The sequence below is a fragment of the Saimiri boliviensis genome, chromosome 3 (genome assembly GCF_048565385.1).
Source record: "Saimiri boliviensis isolate mSaiBol1 chromosome 3, mSaiBol1.pri, whole genome shotgun sequence".
Lineage (NCBI taxonomy): Eukaryota > Metazoa > Chordata > Mammalia > Primates > Cebidae > Saimiri > Saimiri boliviensis.
This window is the reverse complement of record NC_133451.1, coordinates 119243723-119269061: the sequence shown is the minus strand read 5'-3', so window position 1 is coordinate 119269061 and position 25339 is coordinate 119243723. Positions and strand designations below refer to the sequence as shown.

The 25339-nt window shown below is 45.8% G+C and overlaps 1 protein-coding gene across 1 annotated transcript; it reads left to right on the top strand.

Annotated features, from left to right (window-relative positions):
- Window positions 1-11390: 11390 nt before the first annotated feature.
- Window positions 11391-25042, top strand: TRIML2 (tripartite motif family like 2). The gene is made up of 7 exons (XM_003933818.3): window positions 11391-11579; window positions 11835-11930; window positions 15827-16021; window positions 16982-17122; window positions 19126-19148; window positions 19311-19411; window positions 24507-25042. Exons 1-7 carry the CDS (start codon window positions 11391-11393, stop codon window positions 25040-25042), a joined length of 1281 nt encoding a protein of 426 aa, XP_003933867.1.
- Window positions 25043-25339: the final 297 nt, after the last annotated feature.

Genomic DNA, 25339 nt, shown 5'->3' with positions numbered 1-25339 from the left:
CTGGAGTGCAGTGACGCGATCTCGGCTCACTGCAACCTCCGCCTCCTGGGATCAAGCAGTTCTCCTGCCTCAGCCTCCCAAGTAGCTGGGACTACAGGCGTGCACCACCACACTCAGCTAATTTTTTGTATTTGTAGTAGAGACAGAGTTTCACTGTTAGGATGGTCTCAATCTCCTAACCTCGTGCCTGCTTTAGCCTCCCAAAAGTGCTCAGATTACAGGGGTGAGCCACCTCACCCAGCCTGAGTTAGTCTTAAGTCTTGCAAAAAGAAAAAAAAAAAAAAGTGGGCCAGGCTCAGTTGCTCATGTTCTGTAATCCCAGCACTTTGGGAGGCCAAGGTGGGTAGATCACTTTCAGTCAGGAGTTTGAGACCAGCCTGGCTAACATGGTGAACCCCATCTCTACTAAAGATACAAAAATTAGCTGGGCATCGTGGCACATGCCTGTAATCCCAGCTACTCTGGAGGCTGAGGCAAGAGAATTGCTTGAACCCAGGGGGTGGAGGTTGCAGTGAGCTATATCCATCGCTGCACTCCAGCCTGGGCGACAGAGCAAGACTCCATCACAAAGAAAAAAAAAGTCTACAGTACACTAACTGCCACCACTAGAAAAAGAGTTTATGAACTACCACCTCCATTCAGTGTGTTATTTCAACACAGCCCCAAAAGGAGTCTTTAACATTTACCAGAATCGTCAGAATAAGTCTCGCAAGACAGTTACAGCACATCACAGAGCCAGTATTCCAATTTGGAATTGAGAGGCTGGCACATTCTATGTTCACGTCATACTAATCTGTTCCATCCCACTTCCCTCTTTGGTTTAACTTTTTTCTTTTATGAACTTCATAACACAATAACCATGTGTTATTCATTGGTGACTAAAAGAATTCATTGCACATGCTTGATTTTTCTGTAAATGAGTTATAAATGAATAGAGGAACTATATTATTATGGAATCATAGTCTTATATTTAGCTGGAAGTCAAGAGATCATGTAGTCCAACTACCTTCTACAGATGCTGAAGAAAACTGAGGCGCGAAGAAATTGAATTGCTGTCCTGATACTTGCTAGGAGCTCCTGCCTCCCAGCCTCTCTCTTTCGGCAACACGCCACACTGCATCTCACTTGTGGACTTGTGAGTGGGTGAAAATCCCCGGTTCTCTCAATAAAATGAACATTGCTCAATTGCTGTCAGAAGGAAGTCAGATAGCTGTAATTATGAGGTGTGACAGGTATCTGCAATCTCTGGCTCTATTCACTCTTGGAAGGTAGACTTTCTCATCGTCTTTCTTTCTTTTTTTTTTTTGAGATGGAATCTTGCTCTGTCGCCAGGCTGGAGTGCAGTGGAGCAATCTCGGCTCACTGCAACCTCCGCCTCCTGGGTTCAAGCGATTCTCCTGCCTTAGCCTCACAAGTAGCTGGGACTACAGGCATGTGCCACCATGCCCAGCTAATTTTTGTATTTTTAGTAGAGACAGGGTTCCACCTTGTTGGCCAGGATGGTCTCGATCTCTTGACCTCGTTATATGCCCTCCTCGGCCTCCCAGAGTGCTGTATTCCCAGTGCTTTGGGAGGCCAAGTCGGGTGGATCACAGGTCATGAGTTCAAGACCAGCCTGGCCAAGATGGTGAAATCCAGTCTCTACTAAAAATACAAAACTTAGCCAGGCGTGGTGATGGGCACCTGTAATTCCAGCTACTCAGGAGACTGAGGCAGGAGAATTGCTTGAACCTGGAAGGCAGAGGTTGCAGTGAGCCGAGATCATGCCCTTGAACTTCAGCCTGGGCAAGAAGAGTGAAAACTCCTTCTCAAAAAAAAAAAAAAAAAAGAAGGTATATATGTGTGTGTGTGTGTGTGTGTGCATGTATCTGGAGACAGTGTCTTGCTCTGTCACTCAGAGCGGAATGAAGCAACAGGCAGGTGCCACCAAGCCCGGCTAGTATTTTTTGTAAAGACAGGATTTCACCATGTTGGCCAGGCTGCTCTCCAACTCCTGACCTCATGATCCACCCACCTTGGCCTCCCAAAGTGCTGGAATTATAGTCGTGAGCCACCATGCTCAGCCCCCCCTCCTTTTTTTTTTTTTTGGAGATAGAGTCTTGCTCTATTCCCTAGGCTGGAGTGCAGTGGCTCGATCTTGGCTCACTGCAACCTCCGCCTCCTGGGTTTAAGCGATTCTCCTGCCTCAACCTCCTGAGTAGCTGGGATTACAGGTGCCTGCCATCACACCTGGCTAATTTTTTTTTATTTTTAGTAGAAACAGGGTTTTGCCATGTTGGCCAGGCTGGTCTTGAACTCCTGACCTCAGGTGATCGACCCACCTCAGCCTACCAAAGTGCTGGGATTACAGGCGTGAGCCACCACACCTGGCCAAATATTCTGTTTGAACTAACGTTGCTGGCATAATAACCTCTGATCACGTTTATTTGTAAAGCTGCTTTTTTCTCTCAAATCCAATTTCTTACAACATTTGATGCCAGTCTTTTTAAACAGGTCCGGGTCCTGAAAGGTATCCAAATTATCAGATCACTTTAAAGTGTGAAGCAGGCTTTTTGATTCCTTGTTTCATGAGGGTGTAAAGATGCGTATCTTCTAATGATAGCGAGCAGCACGTAGATTTCAGTATCTTTTAAATTTTTTATTATTTATTTTAGAGACAGGGTATCTTTCTGTCACTCAGGCTGGAGTGTGGTGGGACAGTCATAACTCACTTCAGCCTCGACCTCTCTGGCTTGAGATCCTCCTGCCTCAGCCTCCCTACTAGCAGGAACTACAAGTGGGCACTGCCACGCTCAGCAATTTTCATATCTTGATGATGGGGCTTTATTATTGAAATTGACTATAATGAAATAGAAAAAAATTCTTCCTAAAAATGTATACCAGTGGTCTAAAAGTTTTAGAATAAACACTATGTTAATAAAAGGTGAATATATGCCTTGATATCAATTATGCACTTACTACATTATTAATATGCATATTGCTAAACAAAAGAAACTAAAAAGGGCATCCAAGTGCTATTTAGGGGCAGGACGTGATGGCTCACGCCTGTAATGCCAGCACTTTGGGAGGCCGGGGCGGGCGAATCACAAGGTCAGGAGCTTGAGACCATCATGGCAAACGTGGTGAAACCTCGTCTCTACTAAAGATAGAAAAATTAGCTGGGCATGGTTGTGAGTGGCTGTAATCCCAGCTACTCGGGGGAATTGCTAGAACCAGGGAGTGCGAGGTTGCTGTGAGCCGAGATCGCACCATTGCCCTCCAGCCTGGCGACAGATCATGAGTGGGTCTTAAAAAACAAAGAGCTCTTTATTTCCCATATACCAATAATTCATCTGTACCACCTCCACCATCACCCCGGCTGCACAGCCCCGTACTTGGAGGGCAGTGCTCTTGACTTCGCTGAAAAGAACGACTTGGGTGAGAAGAGGGAGAAAAGTGTCGTTCAGAGAGCGACTTCCGTTCTTGTTCCCACCCTCCTCGCCCCATGTGTGTTTCATCCAACCTCTTCTAATGCTCAGACACTTGTGAACGATGGTGTTGGTGACTCGCTGTGCAAGGGGTGCGGAGTTTGGTGGCTTGATGAAGGTTGTGGCAAGTGTGTGTCCACGCTGGAATCAGAGCCCACTTTAGTCTAACTTCATCAGTGACACATGATGCTTTCCGCAACCTGTGAACTTTGACAAAAATCTGAACTTTGTTTGCTCAGGATTTCCGCTAAAGCCAGCCCGTTCCTTTTGCTGAGGGTATTCTTTCTAGTGAAAACAGAGAGGGCTTGTCCCAGTGCTGTAATAGGTGAGGTGAAGGTGACCTCCTAATTCTGCTGGGATTGTTAGGAGGATTATCTTCCTTACGAAAAAGTGGAAGCAGAGTGAGCATGCTCAGTTCGGATAAGCATGCACTGACACACAAGAACACATGGGTAACTGTGCCGTCATGAGGTCGACCGTCACGTTTGAGTCTTAAGTTTTAATGCTTTCTTAAGCAGGGGAAAAGCAGGTGAACATGACTCCTGGACCTCTCAGAGCTGCGGGAAGCAATCCAGTGAAAGTGAAGCCCCGGCTTCTAATGGAGCAGCCTTGGAGAAAAGGACCCGGAGAGAAGCCACAACTTCCGGATGAGTGATAACACTGGGGCCACAAGCAGCTCGTCCTACTCCCACTGCTCCTGTCCTGCATGGAGGAGGTGGCAGTCTTCCGCCGAAGAATTGGTCCAAAGTAACAAATACAGCCGTGTTTGGCACCAGCCATGCTCATCCCACCCAGAAGCCGAGAGTATGCCAGCCTGGGACCAGTGGCAAAGGGAATGTGGCTAGCAAATGGGATAGGACTGGTTTTATTTTGTTCTTTTTTGAGATGGAGTCTTGCTGTGTTGCCCAGGCTGGAGTGCAGTGGCACGATCTTGGCTCACTACAACCTCCGCCTACAGGTTCAGGCAATTTCCAGCTGATTTTTGTATTTTTAGTAGAGACGGGGTTTCACCATGTTGGCCAGGCTGGTCTCAAACTCCTGACCTCAAGTGATCCACCTGCCTCAGCCTCCCAAAGTGCTAGGGTTACAGGCATGAGCTAAAAACAGTACAGAATGTTTTTGTACTGTTAAAAGTTCATGAAATGCCTCATGAAAACCATCACTCACTCATTCATAATAATATTTATTATTTGACAGTAAAAAAAATCACATTTCTTCAGAATTTTTATTTTAATGAAAAGCTTTCCTATGAAAAATCTGACTGTCTTATGGCCAGGTACAGTGGCTCACGCCTGTAATCCCAGCACACTTGAACCCAGGAGGTGGAGGTTGCTGTGAGCTGAGATCGCGCCATTGCACTCCAGCTTGGACAACAAGAGAGAAACTCCGTCTCAAAAAAAGAAAGAAAGAAAAAGAAAAATCTGACTATCATAAAATGATCTGTGTTCCTTGTAATGTGATTACTCTAGCCCTATAAAAGTATCTCGTGATAAATTATCTTACAAATTTGAGGCAGCTTTTTCATAAATTGGCAAGACATCTGGTTAACATTTAATAAGGACAAATCAGTATAATAAGGACATAGGAAATTTGGCACCAGATTCAAATCCCATATTTGCATTTTCCAAACCCAGTGCTCTTGGTCAGTTACTTAATCTGTGACCTAACCTCTCTGTCATCTGTTTTACCAGCTGTAGATGAGCCTCACAGGGCTTCGGGATACATCATAGTAGATAAAAGTTTAGCACACATTTCATACTGTTATTACAATTATCTTAAAATACTGAATCTTCTAGAATTAATAATTTAATTATTAATAAATAAATATTTAATACTAAAACGGGCTTTAATAAGTGTTTAAGTATTTATTTAATAATAAGACAGGCTTTGAGAGACTTCAAAACTTCACAATAGGCTTGATGTTTATTTTCCCTTTGATTCCAAGATTTCATAGTTCTCTTGTCAAGAGTTGTGGTAACGACAGAGGATCTGACACCATCTTCAAGACGTCGGCTGTACCCAGGCTTAGAAGAGAAAGGAGGATTGGATTAGAAAAAGAAGAGAAGGAAGGGAGGATGGACTGGCCCTGGAGGGGAGGGGTGCACGGGAATAAATGTAATCTGTTCGAAGAAAGCTGGGAATTGGGTTTTGGAAAAGAAAGTGGGTGTGAGTAATCATTTGAGAGGATTCCAGCCCTTTGGGAGGCCGAGGAGGGTGGAGCACCTTAGATCAGAATTTTGGGATCAGCCCGGCCAACAAGGTGAAACCCCCTCTCTACTAAAACTACAGAAATTAGCCTGGCGTGGCAGTGCGCCTTTAATCCCAGCTACTTGGGAGGCTGAGATGGGAGAATCGCTTGAACACGGGAGGCTGAGGCTGCAGTGACGGAGATGGAGCCACTGCACTCCAGCCTGGGCAACAGACTGAGACCCCAGCCCCCGTCTCAAAAAAACTAAAAAGCAGGGCGCAGTGGCTCACACCTGTAATCCCAGCACTTAGAGAGGCCGAGACAGGCGGATCACCTGAGGCCAGGAGTTTGAGACCAGTCTGGCCAACGTGGCGAAACCCTGTCTCTACTAAAAACACAATAAAAAAAATTAGCCGGGCGTGGTGGCAGTCGCCTGTAATTCCAGCTACTCAGGAGCCCCAGGCAGGAGAATCGCTGGGCGGAGGTTGCAGTGAGCTGAGCTTGCACCACTGCCCGCCAGCCGGAGGGACAGAGTGAGACTCTGCCGGAAAAAAAAAAAAGAAAAAAAAAGAAAGAAAGAAAGGATGTACTTGAGATTGCATAACGTAGAAACAGGTTCTGAAAGATCAGATAAGCCAAGGAGAAGAATTCTCATTATCCTGTCAGCAGTGTTTTTTTTTTAAAAAAAAAAACAACAACTCACTGGTTTGATTAGCAGGGAATTGATGGACCGATGCAATAAAAACCGTCAGGGACAAAACTATGAAATTTAGAAAGCGATGAAGAGTGCTTCCTCCCTCACTGAGGCCGAATACCACATGTGAATGATCCAGGATTCTTCCCTACCTCCCAATGTGCGAATTCCTCAGGCAGGTACCCACTGTTGCTTCCCTATCTCCAGATAATGGAATGAACACTTCCTTCAGCACACGTTCTAGAAACTAACAAGTCAGGGATTATTTTCTACTGAGGAAAAAACACATTCCTGAGTATTAGCCTGAAGGCTTCTTTCCTGTGAAATTGTCCATATACACTAGATTCATTAAGAAAAAAACAGCAGCCTTGAGGAGCTGGTTGTTAGGCGCTGTACTTGGCACTGGAGTTAAAACAAGACATTCATCCAGCCAGGGTCAGGGCTAGTCCGCATTTTCTGGAGTCTATTAAAAATGTAAACTACAGAGCCCATCCTACATTTGTGGAACCAGAGCCCCTGTGAAGCGCCTTCCGTTTTAATAAATTCAGGCGATTCCAATGCTTAAGGACAGTTTGGTGAGCCCTGTCCCAGATTAACTGTGTGAATATGATAAGAAACTTCACAAATGCCTTCCTGATGGTGTGAGGGCGGGGCTGAGGGAGGAACTGAACAGATAAAATCTCTGCAGTCTCCACTGTTCCAGCTTTTTCCCTAGAGGAAATACTTTGGCCAGGCGTGGTGACTCATTCCTGTAATCCCAGCACTTTGGGAGGCTGAGGCAGGCAGATTGCTTGAGCCCAGGAGTTCAAGACCAGCCTGGGTAAACATACTGAAAACCCATCTCTCCAAAAAATACAAAAATTAGCCGGGTGTGGCCATACGGCACCTGTAAGTCCCAGCCACTCAGGAGGTCAAGGTGGGAGTTCAAGGCTGCAGTGAGCCGAGTGACAGAGCAAGACCCTGTCTCAAAGAAAAAGAAAGAAACCCATAATACCCAGGATTGCTACGAAGAAAGTAAGTGAGCTTTCCTCTACAGCGCATTTTCTTAATAACTGCTTCTGTAAATTTCTCATCTTGATCTTAGAATCTATGTGTGTGTACAGCAAGTTGGTGCTAAAGAAAAAAAAAAAAAAGAATCTATACACACACATAGATTCGCTCTCTCTCTCTTTTTTTTTTTTTTTTTTGCTATCTGTGTGTTATCAGGAAAAAGCCAGAGCAAAGAAAAAAAAAATTAGGAAAAACTAAGTAAGGGTTGACAACATTCTGAGGACTTCATTCTTCAACTCTCCTTCCTGTTTCTGTAAAAATGTTTAGTCTCTGCCCTTCTCTCATTGCACCTTAAATTCTTACTGGTTTGACATAAAATTTCTTTTAAAGTATTTATTGTGCATCTACTGTGTCAGATTACTGACACTTAAATTCTTAAATACTTAAGAAATTATATTCTGCCCTGACACTTAAATTTTTAAATACTTAAATTCTTACTGGTTTGACATAAAATCTTTTAAAGTATTTATTGTGCATCTACTGTGTAGACTCGGGGCATCGAAGGAATTTTGTTTCCTATGAATGGAGAGTGACTCACGAGTAAATTTGCTCCTAGGATGGTAAAATCATTCAGCTACAAAGAAAATAAATCGGGAAATGAGAGGCAGGACGGTATTTCAAGTGGAGTCGTGATGGAAAGGTTTCGCTTTGGGAGGACGTTTGAGCTGAGACCTGAAGAGAAGAAAGAAGAGGCAGCCAGAATTACAAAAATGAGCCAAGAGCTTCGTCAGCCTTGGAAGGGGGAAGGGCTGTGATGAATTTCTGCAACTGGAATTGACAGTGACGGGGGAAAGCTACAGAGAGGTCAGGTGAAGCCAGGAGCCCAGATTGTACAGGCCGGGGTTAGCCACACGGATCTTACCGTACATGCGGTAGAAAGTGGTTTTGGTTTTAAAGCAGCATTCTGGCGTTTGAGCGGAGAGGAGCTGGAGACGGGCGGGGAGGCCAGGGCAGAATATAAATTTGGAAAACAATAGTTGAGCTGGTGAAAGGAAGGCTGAAACGGTGGCTCTAAAGGAGTGAGTTTTGGGGAAGAGAGGCATTGGGTTGAGATCCGGAGCGGCTTTAGCTATGTTAATGTTGGGTGCTCCTTACACATTCGATTGCAAAAATGTTGAGAATTGGGCAGGAGTTTGAGATCGGAAAGTCGTACTTAAATCTTAAGAAATGAGTAAGATTACCTAGGGGGACCAGGACTGGGGGACACAACGGAACCTTGAAGCACCCCAAGACTGAGAGGTTCAGAGGCTGTCGAACCGGAAGAGGCCTTGGGGAACAAGACCAGTCAAGTTAGAGGAATGCGAGCTGCACACAGGTGAGAGAAGGAATTCCGGGAGGAAGAGTGGTCGTCCGCTGTGTTTGCTGCTGAGGGCTGGAGGAAAACTTCAGGAAAGTTTGAATTGGTGAATTTCTTTGTTTCGGTGACTTGGAGTCACCTCAGACATGTGCAGGGACATGACACATGGGAAACTCCCAGGGATTTCAAAGACCTAAGCAGAACCAAGAAATGAGAGCACATTCAAAGACAAGGAGAAAGTGTTTGCAACGCGTATAATTTACAAAGGAACTTGGATCTGTAAACTATCTCTTAAAATGGACCCTTCCCCCAAAAAAGGCCGAAAAGCCGGATGGAATAAGCTGGGAAAGAGGCTTGAACGTAGAGTTTGCAGCAAAATAAATGAAAATGGTTTCTGAGCATCTGAAAATAAAAGGTTTAGACATATTAATAACAGAACAGATGGAAGTTGAAAATGTATGAACATACTACTTCTCACCCGGCCGGTGGGCAATGATCCAACAGTTTAACATCTTTTTAATCTGTGGCTTGGAGTGCAAAATCGTACAACTTTCGTGCTTGGGCAACTGACAAAATATATCAAAACTGTGGATACATTCATCCGCAATCCCATTTGTGGGAAATATGCCTTTTCAGGCCAAGATTCTCAACGTTTTGAAATCAGTACTCTTTTTTTCCCCCAGAAAAATCACATTTTATTATTATTCATTAACTGCATAGTACCAGTCTAGAATCCTTTCTTTTACATTTTACCACATACTGTTTGTTCGCCTCCTCACGTGGCATTCCTTTTTTTTAGGCTGTAATTTCTGGGGTACACGTGCAGGTTTGTTACACAGGCACACACGTGCCCGCCTCTGCGTTAGGCATTTCTCCGGCTCTCCCGCCCCCCGGGGAAATCCGCTCTCCTTTGCCCTCATTATCGACGGAGGTCCCAACAAGCTCTTGCTTATGAGCGTTCGTGCCTGCGTTTACTGTATTAGAAATTTAAAACTGCCTTTTATAAGTATTCATTTAAAAGAATAGAAACGTTTTTCTGAAATTTTTTTCCGAGCTAAGTGGCTTCGTGATTAGAGAAAGCCGAAATTACGGACTCAAGAGTTGGCATTGGGGCCCCTTCTGCCAGAGGTGGGCACCGCGCGGGCCCCGTAGCCCGGCCGCTCCTCCTCCCTCGTTTGGCCTGTCGCCGGCCCAGCGCGGGCCGCGAACCCACGGACTCCCCACCAGGCCTGCGGCCGCCCCTCCAGAGCCGTGGTCAGGGGGTCGGGAGGCCTGACCCGCCAGGGGCGCGCGTGCCCGGGGCAGGGCGGACCCTCTGAGCGCCGCCTGGCCTCCCCCGGGCCGCAGTCTCCCACGGCTGTCGCTCCCACGCGGACACAGAGCCACGCCCGCTCCGGGCGCAGTCACAGGGAGGGGCCGGCGCGCTCGTCCACCTCCGGCTGCGCGTGGTGGCGCTCCCGAGTTTTATTCGGAGACAAACTGGCCTCGAGCAGGGCGCGCGGGCTCATCCCCGCAGGTCCGACTGATCTCCCCTCGGTGGCTCCAGCGTTCGTGCTGCTGCCATGTGCTCTGACCCCCCGCGTTCCTGGCCCTCACAGCAGCCGAGTGGGAGGTCGTGGAGGCCTGAGCCCGAGAGCCTGCAGAGAGCTGCGGCGCCGCCACTCTGCTCCAGACCCCGTCTCTGAAAGGGAAAGTATTTTAATAACTTTTTCCAATAATTGTGTATGTGTGTGTGTGTGTGTGTGTGTGTGTGTGTGTGTGTGTTTTCTTAGAGTCGGGATTTCTCTAGGTTGGTCAGGCTGGTCTCGAGCTGCCGACCTCAGGTGATCCACCCACCTCGGCCTTCCAAAGTGCTGGGATTACAGGCGTGAGCCACCGTACCTGGCCAGTTGAGGGTTTTTTTTCTGTAATTCTACCAATTAACTTCTTTTTTCTGTTTGTTTTTGAGACTAAGTCTCACTTTGTCTCCCAGGCTGGAGTGCAGTGGCACCATCTTGCTCACTGCAACCTCTGCCTCCCAGGTTCCAGCGATTCTCCTGCCTCAGCCTCCTCAGTAGCTGGGATTTTAGGTGCCTGCTGCCTCCACCGGCTAATTTTTTTTTTTTTTTTTTTTTTTTTTTTGTAGTTTTTAGTAGAGGCTGGGTTTCACCACGCTGGCCAGGCTAGTCCTGAACACCTGACCTCATGATCCACCCGTGTGGGCCTCCCAAAGTGCTGGGATTACAGGCGTAAGCCACCTCACCCTGCCTCTGCCAGTGAACTTTCGTACTCTGTTACCTCACCCTAGTCCTGGAGTTCCTTCGATAATTAGCACTGTGCCTTTTGAGCACTTTTTTCTCCTAAATGACTTATGGGTGAGTGCTGTGCCATGCTATTGCTTGTAATTAATTTTCCGCCTATTGCTCAAGATTGTCAGAAGACCTGAGGGAGCCCCTCTGATCTTAGAACACTGGCCTAACTCTATCTGTTCCCCAAGCAGGAAGCTGCCAGCGGTTGGTTGGATTTGAGGAGTCTGGAGCACTGACCCACTCTGTCTGCATGGACTGTTTCCGTGGATCTTGTGGACTCTGAAGTTGCCAAGTGTGTGTGCCTGCTCCAGAAAACAAGCCACCATTTTCCCACCCTTCAGAGTGCGGGGAAGTATCTTACAGCAGAAGCAAACAGTCCAGTCTTCAACTAGGGACACCTACCAGGATGTTCAAAAGGCTCAGCCCTCAGTCACAGCACTGCATCGCAGAAGACGCCTATTGTGAAACTCACCTGGAACAAACACAGCTGTTCTGTGATACTGACCAGATCACACTCTGCAGCAAATGCGTCCAGTCCGAGGACCATCAGCATCACAGGGTGTGTGGGATACAAGAAGCTGCTGAGAATTATGGGGTAAGATTCACGCCAATCCCAGGACACTCTGGCCAACTCCTATACTGACGAAATGGACAGACATTCTGGCGCTCCAAAACCATAACTTTAGTTGATGTTGTTAAGGAATGTTAGATGAGTTCCATATTCATTGAAACTTCAACCTAAAGGCTAAGAAAATATATACTCTGACTTGTTGGCTTTTTAGTTGTCTGAGGTTAGGAATCCAACTGTTAAATCAGTGATCTCACCTGGAATTCTGTGCTTTCTCTATAGAAGTTATTCCAGGAAACACTGAACACACTGAGGGAGAAGCTTGAAGCAGCTAAAAGCATACTGACTGATGAGCAAGAAAGAATGGTGATGATTCAGGTCTGTGTTTACTCGATTCTTGGGGGAAAATTACCAGTCATGTGGTTAGAAAATAGTGTATGGGCTGGGCACAGTGGCTCGCGCCTGTAATCCCAGCACTTTGGGAAGCCGAGGTGGGCAGATCACAAGGTCAGGAGTTTGAGACCAGCCTGACCAACATGGTGAAACTCTGTCTCTACTAAAAATACAAAAATCAGCAGGACATGGTGGCATGTGCCCCGGTAATCCCAGCTACTCAGGAGGCTGAGGCAGGAGAAACTTGAACTGTAGAGGTGGAGGTTGCAGTGAGTCGAGATCATGCCACTGCACTCCAGCCTGGGTGACAGAGCAAGATTCCATCTCAAAAAAAAAAGAAAAGAAAAGAAAAGAAAACAAGCAGAGAGAGAAAATAGTGTAATATAAACAAAGTCCAAAGACAAATTGCAAAGGAGAAAAATCATTTGAAATCTCTAGGAAGGAAAAGTGCCAATATCTTAATGTGTATACAGCTCTTTAGTAAGAGGCCAGATGTGGTGCCTCATGCCTATAATCCAAGCACTTACGGAGGCTGAGGACGGTGTATCACTTGATGTCAGGAGTTTGAGACCAGCCTGGCCAACATGAAAAACACCATCTCTACTAAAAAGACACAAATTAGGCTGCACATGGGGGTTCATGCCTGTAATCTCAGCATTTTGGGAGGCCGAGGTGGGTGGATCACAAGGTCAGGAGATCGAGACCATCCTGGCTAACATACTGAAACCCTGTCTCTACTAAAAATACAAAAAATTAGCCAGGCATGGTGGTGCATGCCTTTAGTCCCTGCTACTCTGGAGACTGAGGCAGGAGAATCACTTGAACCCTGGAGAAGGAGGTGACAGTGAGCCAAAATCGTGACATTGCACTCCAACCTGGCGACAGAGCATGACTCCATCTCAAAAAAAGAAAAGAAAAAAAAAAAAATATATATATATATATATATATATATATGTATATACAACAAATTAACGGGGCAAGGTCACAGGAGCCTGTAATCCCAGCTACTCTGGAGGCTGAGGCCGAAGAAATGCTTGAACCGGGACGCGGAGGTTGCAGTAAGCCGAGATCATGCCACTGCACTCCAGTCTGGGCCACAGAGTGAGACACCGTCTCAAAAAAAAGTAAAAATAAAAAAAGTAAGAAAAAGACTAGAAACTTAATTTTTAAAAATGATCAAATAAGAGTTTGCAAAAAAGAAGGTAAATATATTTTAAATACATTAAAAGAATCTGAACTTCATTCATGAGGAGATAAATACAGATTAACTATATTGTGAGTAAAATGGCATTTGCAATGCTTATTTGCGATGGCGGAAAAAGGCGAAGGGCACGATTTATAGCAGTGGCACAGGAGAATGAGCACTCCTGTACTTTTGGTTACCACGTAAACTCCAAAATCCTTTAAAGAGCAATTTCAGAATTGCTATTCAAATCTGAGGGTTCACAACCCGTTAGGCACGTTTCACTTCTAATTTCAGACCGTAGCTTCATGCTTAATCCTATTCTGTGCAAGGTATCCCAGATTCTGGGTCTTTCCTCTCCCTCAATTTTTTCCCCCACGAGATAGGGTCTTGCTCTGTTACCCAGGCTGGAGTGCAGCGGCGTGATCTCGGCTCACTGGAATCTCCGTCTCCCAGGTTCAAGCAATTCTCCTGCCTCAGCCTCCCGAGTAGCAGGGATGACAGGCACCTGCCACCACACCTGGGGAATTTCGGTATTTTTAGTAGAGACAGGGTTTCATCATATTGGCCAGGCTGGTCTCCAACTCCGGACCTGGTGATCCGCCCACCTCAGCCTCCCAAAGTGCTGAGATTACAGGCATGAGCCACTGCACCCGGCCCTCTCCCTCAATTCTTAGAAGAAATAAATGCCTAGTTGGATTAGAGAGCGGAGGTCAGTTGCCTGGCTAGGTAAGAATTTTTCAGCTGAACCCCCTTATTTTTTCAGCCCCAAGCAAATAATGAGATCCCACTGTTTGCCAGGGACCATGCAAGGTGCTAGGGGCTCATCAGGGGAAAACCAAAAAGCAGTTCTTTCCTGGAACTTACATTCTAGTGGATGTACACAAAATAAGTTAAATATACCGAATGTTACCCAGGCAGTGTTTAAAAACGTTTTTTTTAAGTGAGAAAGGAAGCAATGGAGTGAGCTTTTAAATAAAGTGATCAGAACCTTGTTACTCAGAAGGCGGCACTGAAGGAGGTGGGGGACTTGGCCGGGCAGTGGTCCTGGGGAGGAATGCTCTAGGCGGCAGGAAGGGCAGCTGGGGAGGCCTCGGGGCTGCCAGGTGTCCGGCCGCGGCTGCTAAGGAAGTAGGGCTGTGGGCGTTGAGATCAGAAGGGGTCAGGCATTTGGGGAGGCTAGCCTTCAATGAAATACAAGGTTCAAAACCACTGGAAGGTTTTGAACAGAAGACTGATATCATTTATCTTCCATTTCATAGAAACATGCTAGCTGCCAAATAGACACTAAGATAGTAAAAGGAAGCCGGGCGCGGTGGCTCACGCCTGTAATCCCAGCACTTCGGGAGGCCGAGGTGGGCAGATCTTGAGGTCAGGAGATCGAGACCATCCTGGCAAACATGGTGAAACCCCGTCTCTACTCAAAATACAAAATTAGCTGGGCATGGTGGTGCGCGCCTGTAGTCCCAGCTGCTCGGGAGGCTGAGGCAGGAGAATTGCTTGAACCTGGGAGGTGAAGGTTTCAGTGAGCCGAGGTCACGCCACTGCACTCCAGCCTGGGCAACAATGCCAGACTCCATCTCAAAAAAAACCCCAAAAAACCAGAGGCGGAGAGACGGGCAGGACATGCAGTACTTAGGCAGAGATGGTGGTGAGATGGGGGCAGGTGGCGAGGTGGTGAGAAGTGGTCAGATCATTGTTATCAACGGTGTCATTAATCCTGATTTCACTCAATCTTGAATAGCTTAATAAGCCCTTATGATGGCTCATGCCTGTAATCCCAGCACTTTGGGAGTCAGATGCAGGCAGATCACGAGGTCAAGAGATCGAGACTAGCTTGGCCAATATGGTGAAACCCCATCTCTACTAAAAATACAAAATTAGCTGGGCATGGTGGCGGGCACCTGCAGTCCCAGCTGCTCAGAAGACTGAGGCTGGAGGATCACTTGAACCCAGGAGGTGGAGGTTCCAGTGAACCAAGATCGTGCCTTTGCACTCAAGACTGGGTGACAGAGCGACACTCCGTCTCAAAAAAAAAAAAAAAAAAAAAAAATGGCTTAATGGAGATGCTCAAATAGGTATCCCTAGCCTGGGCTTCCAAATGGTAGTAGACTTCACGTCCAATTTCCTGCTTCTTATCTATACCTGGATACCTAAGTGATATCAATTCATCACATCCCAAACTCATGCACACTCCTCATTCCTGGAATCCAGCCCTTCCATAGATTCTCTCTCTATATTTTGGTAATTCCATTCTTCCAGTTGCTTCGTCTAAAATTTTCGGTGTCTTTATCCATGACTCCTTTTTTCCCACACTTCTTACCCAAGCGTCAGCAAATCCCATTGGCCCTTCTGCAGTGTCCTGGTCTCTGTGATAACAGAGGCTGTGGCTTCCGTAGTTTCTCCTTATTGATGAACATTTCTTCATCTGCATTTTATGTTCTAAAATTGCGTTGGTGTCTTGGCTGATGTTGATTCAAATGCCATTCATCCTTCGGATATATTCCTTTTCTTTCTTCTATAGTATGTATTTCCCCGTCTTTATGTTGGGATTAGAGATGGAAAGAATGTATTGTGGTCAATATAAGATATATGTATATAAGTATTATAATGTGTGTGTGTGTGTGTGTGTGTGTGTGTGTGGCTTTAATCTATCATGTGTAACTTGAAATCTATCATGTCTATATCTATGAGGAAGGAAGAGGAACAAAATTTTAAAAAGATGATTGAGTCTGAGTATAATATGAGACTCCGGTTGTTGAATGAAGAGCGTGAGCTGAATCCCCACGGACGGCAAGGGTGCATAGCTGACTTGAACTTGAGAGAAGCTCGTCTGAATCAAGTGATGAAGCTTGCCACAGAGCTAGAGGAGAAGTTCCAGGAAATGTTACAGGTGAGATGTTAAAAACAACATCCTCAGAATATTTGAGAAATGAGAAAAAGAAGAGCTGAACATTATGTCAGTTTCAGAATCACATATCCAGTGCACACACATCTGTCTCAGCTTAAACATACGTAATAGGTGTCAAAGAGTCATGTGTCTCTTGAGAGGTATCCTGCTTCAGCAGAAGAATATCATGGCCTTGCCTAATTATGTCTGTTTCTGGGGTGGCAGGCAGGACAGCAAGTCTGGGTTGTTTTGTTTTGTTTTGTTTTGTTTTGGTGGAGTTTCACGCTGTCACCCAGGCTGCAGTGCAGTGGCACGATCTTGGCTCACTGCAACCTCTGCTTCCTGAGTTCAGGCGATTCTTCTTCCTCAGCCTTCCAAGATAGCTAGGACTACAGGCGCGTGCCCCTACTCCCTGCTAATTTTTTTGTGTTTTTAGTAGAGATGGGGTTTCACCATCTTGTCCAGGTTGGTCTCGAACTCCTGACCTCATGATCTGCCTGCCTCAGCCTCCCAAATTGCTGGAATTACAGGCGTGAGCCACTGCGCCCAGCCCAGGATTGGGTATTGTTTTTGAGATGGAGTCTTGCTTTGTCGCCCAGGCTGGAGTGCAGTGGCACTATCTCAGCTCACTGCAACCTCCGTCTCCTGGGTTCAAGCAATTCTCCTGCCTCAGTCTCCTCCTCAGTAGCTGGGACTACAGGCACCTGTCAACATGCCCAGCTAATTTTTGTACTTTTAGTAGACACAGGGTTTCACCATGTTGGCCAGGCTGGTCTCAAATACCTGATCTCATGATCCGCCTGCCTTGGCCTCTTTAAGTGCTGAGATTACAGGCGTGAGCCACTGCGCCAAGCCGAAAAGCAGGTTTTTAAAGACATGTTGAATTAATCAGTAGGAGAAATGACTGAACTCTTGTTCCTGAACTTGAGGATGTTGAATAGTAACACAGAGATGCTTTTGCAGAGACTGGGCCACGTGGGGAGAGAGAACATGAAGAAGCTGAAGGAGAGCGAAGCCAGGGTTTCTGAGCACATCTGCAGCCTGCAGGTGCTCACCGCGGAGCTTGAGAAGAAGTGTGGGGACAGCACCTTAGCGTTGCTCAAGGTAAGATGCCGGGAAAGAGAAAATAAAATTCATTCCAGTGTTTGAGAAATGAGAAGTGGATAGTACTCATTAGGGGTTGCTGGCAGAACACAACATCCAGCGATCTTCAACCGCAAAAGAAGGCCACACAACTAATTTTCAGTTGCCAGAAGCATTAGGAATGGTGGTAACTTCATGTTATAGTGAGGAGCTATGTCATGGGATGAATTCTCACCTTAAAATTATCCGCAGTGTGTTAGGATTGAGATGTGACACAGTGTGGTTCATAATTGGTGAGTCACATTATGATACAACCATACCATAACGATATTCTGTAACCAAATAGTAAAACAGCTCTCTAGGCGCTAAAATAGTATCTTCAAGCACTCATTAAGTGAAAAAAGAAAGTTGCAGAACCTCTTTTTGTTTGATTTTTGAGTAATAAGTATATGTGTATATACGCACATATATACGTGTGTGCTTGCTAACATTCACAGACTTTCTGGCAAAAAAAATTAATACGTAGTCATCTGTGATCATCCTGAAACAAGGGTAATATTATCTGCTGTGGTCTGATGTTTGTGTCCCTCCAAAATACACATGTTGAAATCCTCTCCCCAAGGTGATGGTATTGAGAGGTGTGGCCTTTGGGTGGAGAGTGGCTCCTGGGGGCGGAGCCTCTGTGAATGAGATCAGGGCTCTTATGAAAGAGGCCGAGACAGACCTCCGCCCGCAGCCGTGGGAGGTTAGAGTGAGGTGCAGGCTACCGAGGAGGGTCGAGCCCTCCTGGACACTGAACCTTCCAGTACCTCGATCTTGAACTTCCTGGCCTCAGAACTGTGAGGAATGGCTTTGTGTTGTGAAGAAGCTACTCAGCCTATGGTAAGTGTTGCTGTCCAGTAGCATAGGTTGCCTTTTCAGAAAGTGGGTTACTATTTTTTTTTTTTTATGCAGAGTCTCTCTCTTTGCTCAGGCTGGCGTGCAGTGGCACCATCTCGGCTCACTGCAACCTCCACCTCCCGGGTTCAAGTGATTCTCCTGCCTCAGCCTCCTGAGTAGCTGGGATTACAGGCCTGCACCACCATGTCCAGCTAATTTTTGTGTTTTTTAAAGTAGAGACGATTTTACCATGTTGGTCAGAATGGTCTTGATCTCTTGACCTGGTGATCCACCCGCCTCGGCTTCCCAAAGTGCTGGGATTATAGGCATGAGCCAACACACCGATCCCCTACCATCTTTTCAAGACTGTCCATATCCCTCTGCTGGGCTTATAATTGCAAGTGAATGCACTCATCTGGAAAGTGTCTGCAGGTAAATCCTTAGGAAGCAGTTCAGTTCTTGAGCATGAGGCCAGGTGTGGCTCTGCCTAGCTCACACTGCCCTCGGCAGCCAGCAGCCCCTTCGCCTGCTCAACTCTGGCCACGCCCTGCGTGGAAAGCAAATAGATGCTCACCATCTGGAGACGGAGAAGTAAGCTGGCTGGGGGGTGAGGTATAGAAAACATTTCCCTTGGGAATACAGCAAAGTGATTTCATTGTTTTTCTGAGCTTTCCTATTTCCATGTTAGAATTTGTTCATCTGATAACTAGCATTATGAGGCTGAAGAAATGACATGGAAATTGAGTTTGCTGTAAGAGAGGATATTTTGGCCAGGTGAGGTGGCTCACGCCTGTAATCCCAGCACTTTGGGAGCCTGAGGCAGGCAGATCACTTGAGGTCAGGAGTTCAAGACCAGCCTGGCCAACATGGTGTAACCCTGTCTCCACTAAAAATACAAAAATTGGCTGGTCATGGTGGCATATGCCTGTAATCTCAGCTACTCGGCAGGCTGAGGCAGGAGAATCGCTTGAACCCAGGAGGTGGAGGTTGCAGTGAGCCGAGATTGTGCCACTGACCTCCAGGCTGGGCGACAGAGCAAGACTCGGTCTCAAGAAAAAAAAAAAGAGAGGATATTTTTCTCTGCACAGATTGCAAAAGACGGCTCAAAAACCCAGTAGTAACCTGATCTCTTTTCTTTCCCTTAGAATGCAAAGTACTCTTTGGAAAGGTGAGTTTTTGTTTTGCACACAATTGGGTCAGAATCAGAGTCCAGTAAGATGTTAATTGGGATAAGGAGATTGCATTTGCTGGTAGGCTGTAATGGGATCCATCCACTAGACCAGGGGGCCTGTGGTCTGTGCAGATGACTGAGGCTGTCCTTTCCCTTCAGGAGCAACTCACTGCTACTTGAGAATCTAGAACCTGCTCACATCACAGACCTGAGTTTATGCCACATAAGAGGACTGAGCAGCATGTTCAAAGTATTCCAAAGTAAGTAACAGGGCACTGTTCTGTATTTGAGAATCAGGTGACCATCCTGCCATAAATAAAAACAAATTCCAGTAATTAAAAATTTTTAGGCCGGTGCAGTGGTTCACAGCTGTAATCCCAGAACTTTGGGAGGCCAAGGCAGGCAGTCCACTTGAGGCCAGGAGTTCCAGACCAGCCTGACCAACATGGTGAAATTCCATCACTACCAAAAATATGAAAATTAGCCAGTTGTGGTGGCGCTTGCCTGTAGTCCCCGCCACTCAGGAGGCTGAGATGGGAGAATTGCCTGAACCCAGGAGATGGAGATTGCAGTGAGCTGAGATCACACCATGGCACTCCAGCCTGGGCAACAGAGCAAGACTCGGTCTAAAAATAAGTAAGTAAATAAATAAAAATTTTAAAAGACTGGAGCGCTTAATGTGTTATACATATTACATAAGGAATAAGAAAATAACTATGATCTTACATGGAAAGTTTTTCCCATGCACATTTTTTTTGTTTTGAGGTGGAGTTTTGCTCTTGTTGCCCAGGCTGGAGTGCAGTGGCGCCATCTTGGCTGACAGCAACCTCTTTCTCCCAGGTTCAAGCAAGTCTCCTGCCTCAGCCTCCCAAGTAGCTAGGATTACAGGCATGCGCCACCATACCCAGCTAATATTTTGCATTTTTAGTGAAGATGAGTTTTTTCATGTTGGTCAGGCTGGTCTTGAACTCCTGACCTCAGGTGATCGGCCCACCTTGGCTTCCCAAAGTGCTGGGGTTATAGGCATGAGCCTCAGCTCCCAGCTGCAAATTCCTTACCCGTTTCCCGGCCATGAGACGTGACTGCAGGCAGATTCTACTGCTTGAAAATTTAAAACTTCTAGGGGGAGAAATTCAGCATGTATAACAAAGGGTTTATATCTCCTGTCCTTCGAGCTTTGCGTTTTCCAGGCGTCCTATCCGTGGAATTGTACGGCGTGTGGCTCTTTGAGGCATAGCATATTGCACTTGAGATATAGAATATCCACGCTGCTGGCCCGGCGCAGTGGCTCTTTGGGAGGCCGAGGCAAGCGGATCACGAGGTTAAGAGATCGAGACCATCCTGGCCAACATGATGAAACCCCGGGTCTACTAAAAATACAAAAAAATCAGCCGGGTGTGGTGGCATGCGCCTGTGGTCCCAGCTACTCGGGAGGCTGAGGTGGAAGAATCGCTTGAACCCAGGAGGCGGAGGTTGCAGTGAGCCGAGATTGTGCCATTGCACTCCACGCTACGTGTATCAGTAGCTTGTTTCTTTTTATTGTTGCTAATACTCCATTATATAAATACACCATAATTTATTTATCCTTTGGCAATTTTATGGATAAGGGTTGTTTCCAACTCTGTGCTGTGAATATTAGCATGCAGATTTTTGTGTGGGCATGGCTTCAGAGTTGTTGATTGACTGTCTAAGAGTGGGATTGTCAAACTTGTTTTCCAAACTGCCTGTGCCATTTTGCCTTCCCACCAATAATGTGCGAAAGATTCAGTTACTTTATGTTCTCACCAGCATTTGGTATTGTCAGTTTGTTTTGCTATATCCAGTCCAATGCATAGTGGTATCTCATTTTAATTTGCATTTCCAGAATGACTAATGATGTTGAGCATATTTTCATATGTTTATTTTCCCTCTATTTCTACTTTGGTGAAATACATGTACAAACCCGTTTTTAAAATTGGGTTGTATGTTTCTTGTTGAGTTTTATAATTTCTTTATATATTCTGTTTGGCAGTCATTTATCATATATGTTTTGCAAGTATTTCTTCCCAGTCTGGTTTATTTCTCATTTTCCTAATAGTGTCTTTTGAAGTGTAGAGGTTTTGCATTTTGATGAAATTCAGTTTATCAGTTTTTTTATTTTATGATTTATGCTTTTTGTGTCCTATTTAAGAAATTTTGCCAAAGCCAATAAAGATTTCCTTCTAAAAGTTTTGTGATTTTAGGTTTTACAGGGTGGCCTGTGAACCATTGAGAGTTAATACCCATATATAGTTCACAGGATGCTGCCAACCCTCTTCTCCCCTGACTTCTTATTTATTTATTTATTTATTTATTTATTTATTTATTTTTAGAGACGGGATTGCACCATGTTGTCCAGGATGGTCTCTATCTCTTGACCTCACGATCTGCCCGCCTCAGCCTCCCAAAGTGCTGGGATTGCAGGCGTGAGCTACCACGCCCAGCCTTGTTTTTATTTTTTGACACATATGTATCCAGTCCATTAAATTTACTCAGCACCTTTGTTGAAAATCACCTGGCATATGTGGCCAGGTCTGTTTGTGTCTCTAATAGCTCTATTGATCGTTGACTCTGTCCGTTTGCCAATAGCACGTTGGCTTGATTGATACCTCTGTAGGAAGCCTTGAAAGCGGGTACTGTGCATTCTCCAAATTTATTCTTTTTCAAAATGGTTTTGACTACTGTAGGTTGTTTGCTTTTCCACATAAGCTTTGAAATCAGCTTGTTGGCGTCTTCAGAGCAGACTGCTGGGATTTTATCGATGCTACATTGAATCGTAGATCAATTCGGGAGCACTGACACCTTGACAGTATTTAGTGGTTTCAGTCCAGGAATACAGAATATCTCCATTTATTTAGGTCTTCAGTTTCTCTCATCAGTGTTTCGTCACCTTCAGCATACAAATGTTATGTGGATTTTGAGATGTATCCCTAAGTATTTTATGTTTTTTAGTGCTACTGTAAATGGTATTTTAAAATATCAGTTTCTAATTGACATTTCATTTATTTCTAGTTCATTACAAGTATATAGAAATGGAATTTTTTTATTGCTGACATTTGTAACCTATAACTATGCAAAACTCATTCATTAGACAGTGGATTTCTTATTTCTTTTTTTTTTTTTTAAGACGGAGGAGTCTCGCTCTGTTGTCCAGGCTGGAGTGCAATGGCACAATCTCAGCTCACTGCAGCCTCCACCTCCTGGGTTCAAGCAATTCTTATGCTTCACCTTGCCAGGTAGCTGGGACTGCAGTCATGTGCCACCAAGCCCAGCTAACTTTTGCATTTTTAATAGAAACGAGGTTTCACCATGCTGGCCAGGCTGATCTCAAACACCTGATCTCAAACGATAAACCTCAGCCTCCCAAAGTGCTGGGATTACAGGTGGGAGGCACCGTGCCCAGCCATAGACAGTGGATTTCTAAAAATAGATTATTCGGGATTTTCTACACAGTCATGCAGTATATATATGAGTATAGATAGCTTTATTTCTTCCTTTCCAACCTATAAGCCTTTTCTGTGTTTTTCTTGCCTTATTGTACTGGCTCAGACCTGCAATGTGTTGAATAGAAGTGGTGAGAGTAGACACTTGCTTATTCTTGATCTTAGGAAGTAAGAAAACATTAAGTCTTTCACTCTAAATTCTGATAGCTATAGGTTTTTATGGCTGCATTTCATCAAATTGAGGATGTTTCCCTTATTTCTTGTTTACTAAGAATTTTTATCATGAATGAATGTTGAATTTTTCAAGTTCTTTTTCTCTTGAGATATTCTTGTTTTTTCTTCTTCAACCATTTTTTTTTAAATGAGTCTCACTCTGTCTCCCAGGCTGGAGTGTAGTGGCATGATCTCGGCTCACTGCAACCTCTGCCTCCTGGATTCAAAAGATGCTCCTGCCTCAGCCTCTCAAGTAGCTGGGATTACAGGCATCTGCTATCACGCCTGGCTAATTTTTGTAATTTAGTAGAAACAGGGTTTCGCCATGTTGGCCAGGCTGGTCTTGAACTCCTGACCTCAGGTGATCTGTCCACCTTGGCCTCCCACAGTGCTGGGATTACAGGCATGAGTCACTGTGCCTGGCCGCAGCTGTGCATTTTTCCAGAGATAATTTGCATTTGTTTCGGACGGTCTACTGGAAGTGCTGAGTGTCAGACAATTTGTTTAAAATTCAAGACATATACAGCTTTTGAGACCACCCTAATAATGTGAATTGGACTGCCAATTCAGAGATTTAAGTTAATTTAATTTACTGCAGTCAAATAATAGAAATTAAGCTGGATTCCATGTTACAGAAAGTAGGAAATAAAGGCTTTCCTGGTTTATGGCTTAGACAACTAAAGCAATGAGGGAGCTCTTAACTGAGAAGCAGAGACTGCAGCAGCCTGCGGCTGAAGTTCCATTTTGAATGGATCATGTTTGAAATTCCTGTGTTTTGGCTGGGGGCAGTGGCTCACGCCTGCAATCCTAGCACTTTGGGAGGCTGAGGCAGGCAGATCACGAGGTCAGAAGATTGAGACCAACCTCCTGGCCAACATGATGAAACCCCGTTTCTACTAAAAATACAAAAAGAGCCAGCCATGGTATTGCCTGCCTGTCATCCCAGCTACTCAGGAGGCTGAGGCAGGAGAATCCCCTCCCCTGCCCCTGGGAACCGCACACAGCTTCAGTTTTAAACACCCTCCCTGTTCTCTGTGTTTATGACTCACTCCATAAACAGTCAAATACCAGTTGGACAGAACACAGGAATTTCTTTCTTTTTTTTTTTCTTTTGAGACGGAGTCTCGCTCTGTTGCCAGGTTGGAGTGCAGTGGTGCAATCTCGGTTCATTGCAAACTCCACCTCCCAGGTTCAAGGGATTCTTCTGCCTGAGCCTCTGGAGTAGCTGGGATTATAGGCACCCGCCACCACACTCAGCTACTGTGTCTGTATTTTTAGTAGAGATGCGGTTTCACATGCTGGTCAGGCAGGTCTCGAACTCCTGACCTCATGATCTGCCCACCTTGGCCTCCCGAAGTGCTGGGATTACAGGTGTGAGCCACCACGCCCGTCCAGTTTGACAGTGTTTCTAAACCTTTCTTAGCCCATTCGTCTTTGTTTTATTCTTCCTGCTCAGGTAGACTGTGCCCCTTTCCATGTCTTAGGGACTTTTTTTCCCCCGTGAGGTCCCTATTGAAGTAAGGGTTAGAGGTTCCTTTTCCTGGACCCTCCCGAATTGCCTCTCCCGTATCTGTGCGTGGGAGCTGTGCCCACTCGGTGGGAAGCCCGCATGTTAGAAATCATGCCTCTGGCATTGGCGTCGGTCAACTCCTAGGTTAACGAGGGTTTTCTCTCCTGGTAGGACATTTAACTTTCGATCCTGAAACAGCCCATCCCTGCCTGGCCCTGTCTGAGGACCTGAGAACTGTGAGATTGAGAAATTCCCAGCAGGATGCACCTGGCAGCCCAGAAAGACTGAACTTCAGTGCCATGGTGCTGGGCACGGAACGCTTCACCTCGGGGAGACACTATTGGGAGGTGCACGTGGAAAAGGCGGCCAGCTGGCAGGTGGGCATATCCTACCATGCCACAGACGGATGGGGCAGCTCGCCCAGAGCCTCTGGAGAGAAAGTCCTACTCACAGGGTCGGTGATGGCCGCGGAGCCGACGCTCTGGGTCTTTCCCCCGTTGAAAAGGGTCTTTCTGGAAAAGCAGTTGCATACAGTTGGAGTTTTCCTTGACTACGAATATGGGCAGATATCATTCTACAATGTGACAGAGAGCTCCCTCATTTATAATTTCTCCCACCTCACCTTCCAAGGAGTTCTCAGGCCTGTGTTTTCCCTTTGTATCCCAAACGGAGACACAAGTTCAGACTCCCTCACCATCTCCCCCTAGGACGGTCCTTCTTGCGATGCCACCGTTAGCCCTTAATCTTGTACCTGCAGAATCCAAGACCACGAGAGACCAGAGAGTTTGAGAACAAGACTTTGAAAGAATGTTTGTAAACTAACCCAATAAAGAGTGTGTTCTAGGAGTTGCAGCCTGATTTGATATCTCAGAGCCTTTGCATTTGTCTGACTGTCCACTCCTGTGTGGCGGAGGAAGCTGCACTTGACCTGAATCATGAATGATTATAAAGGGAGACCCAACGCTAAGTAGAACAAACGCATATGCATCAGAGGGTTGGGGAAT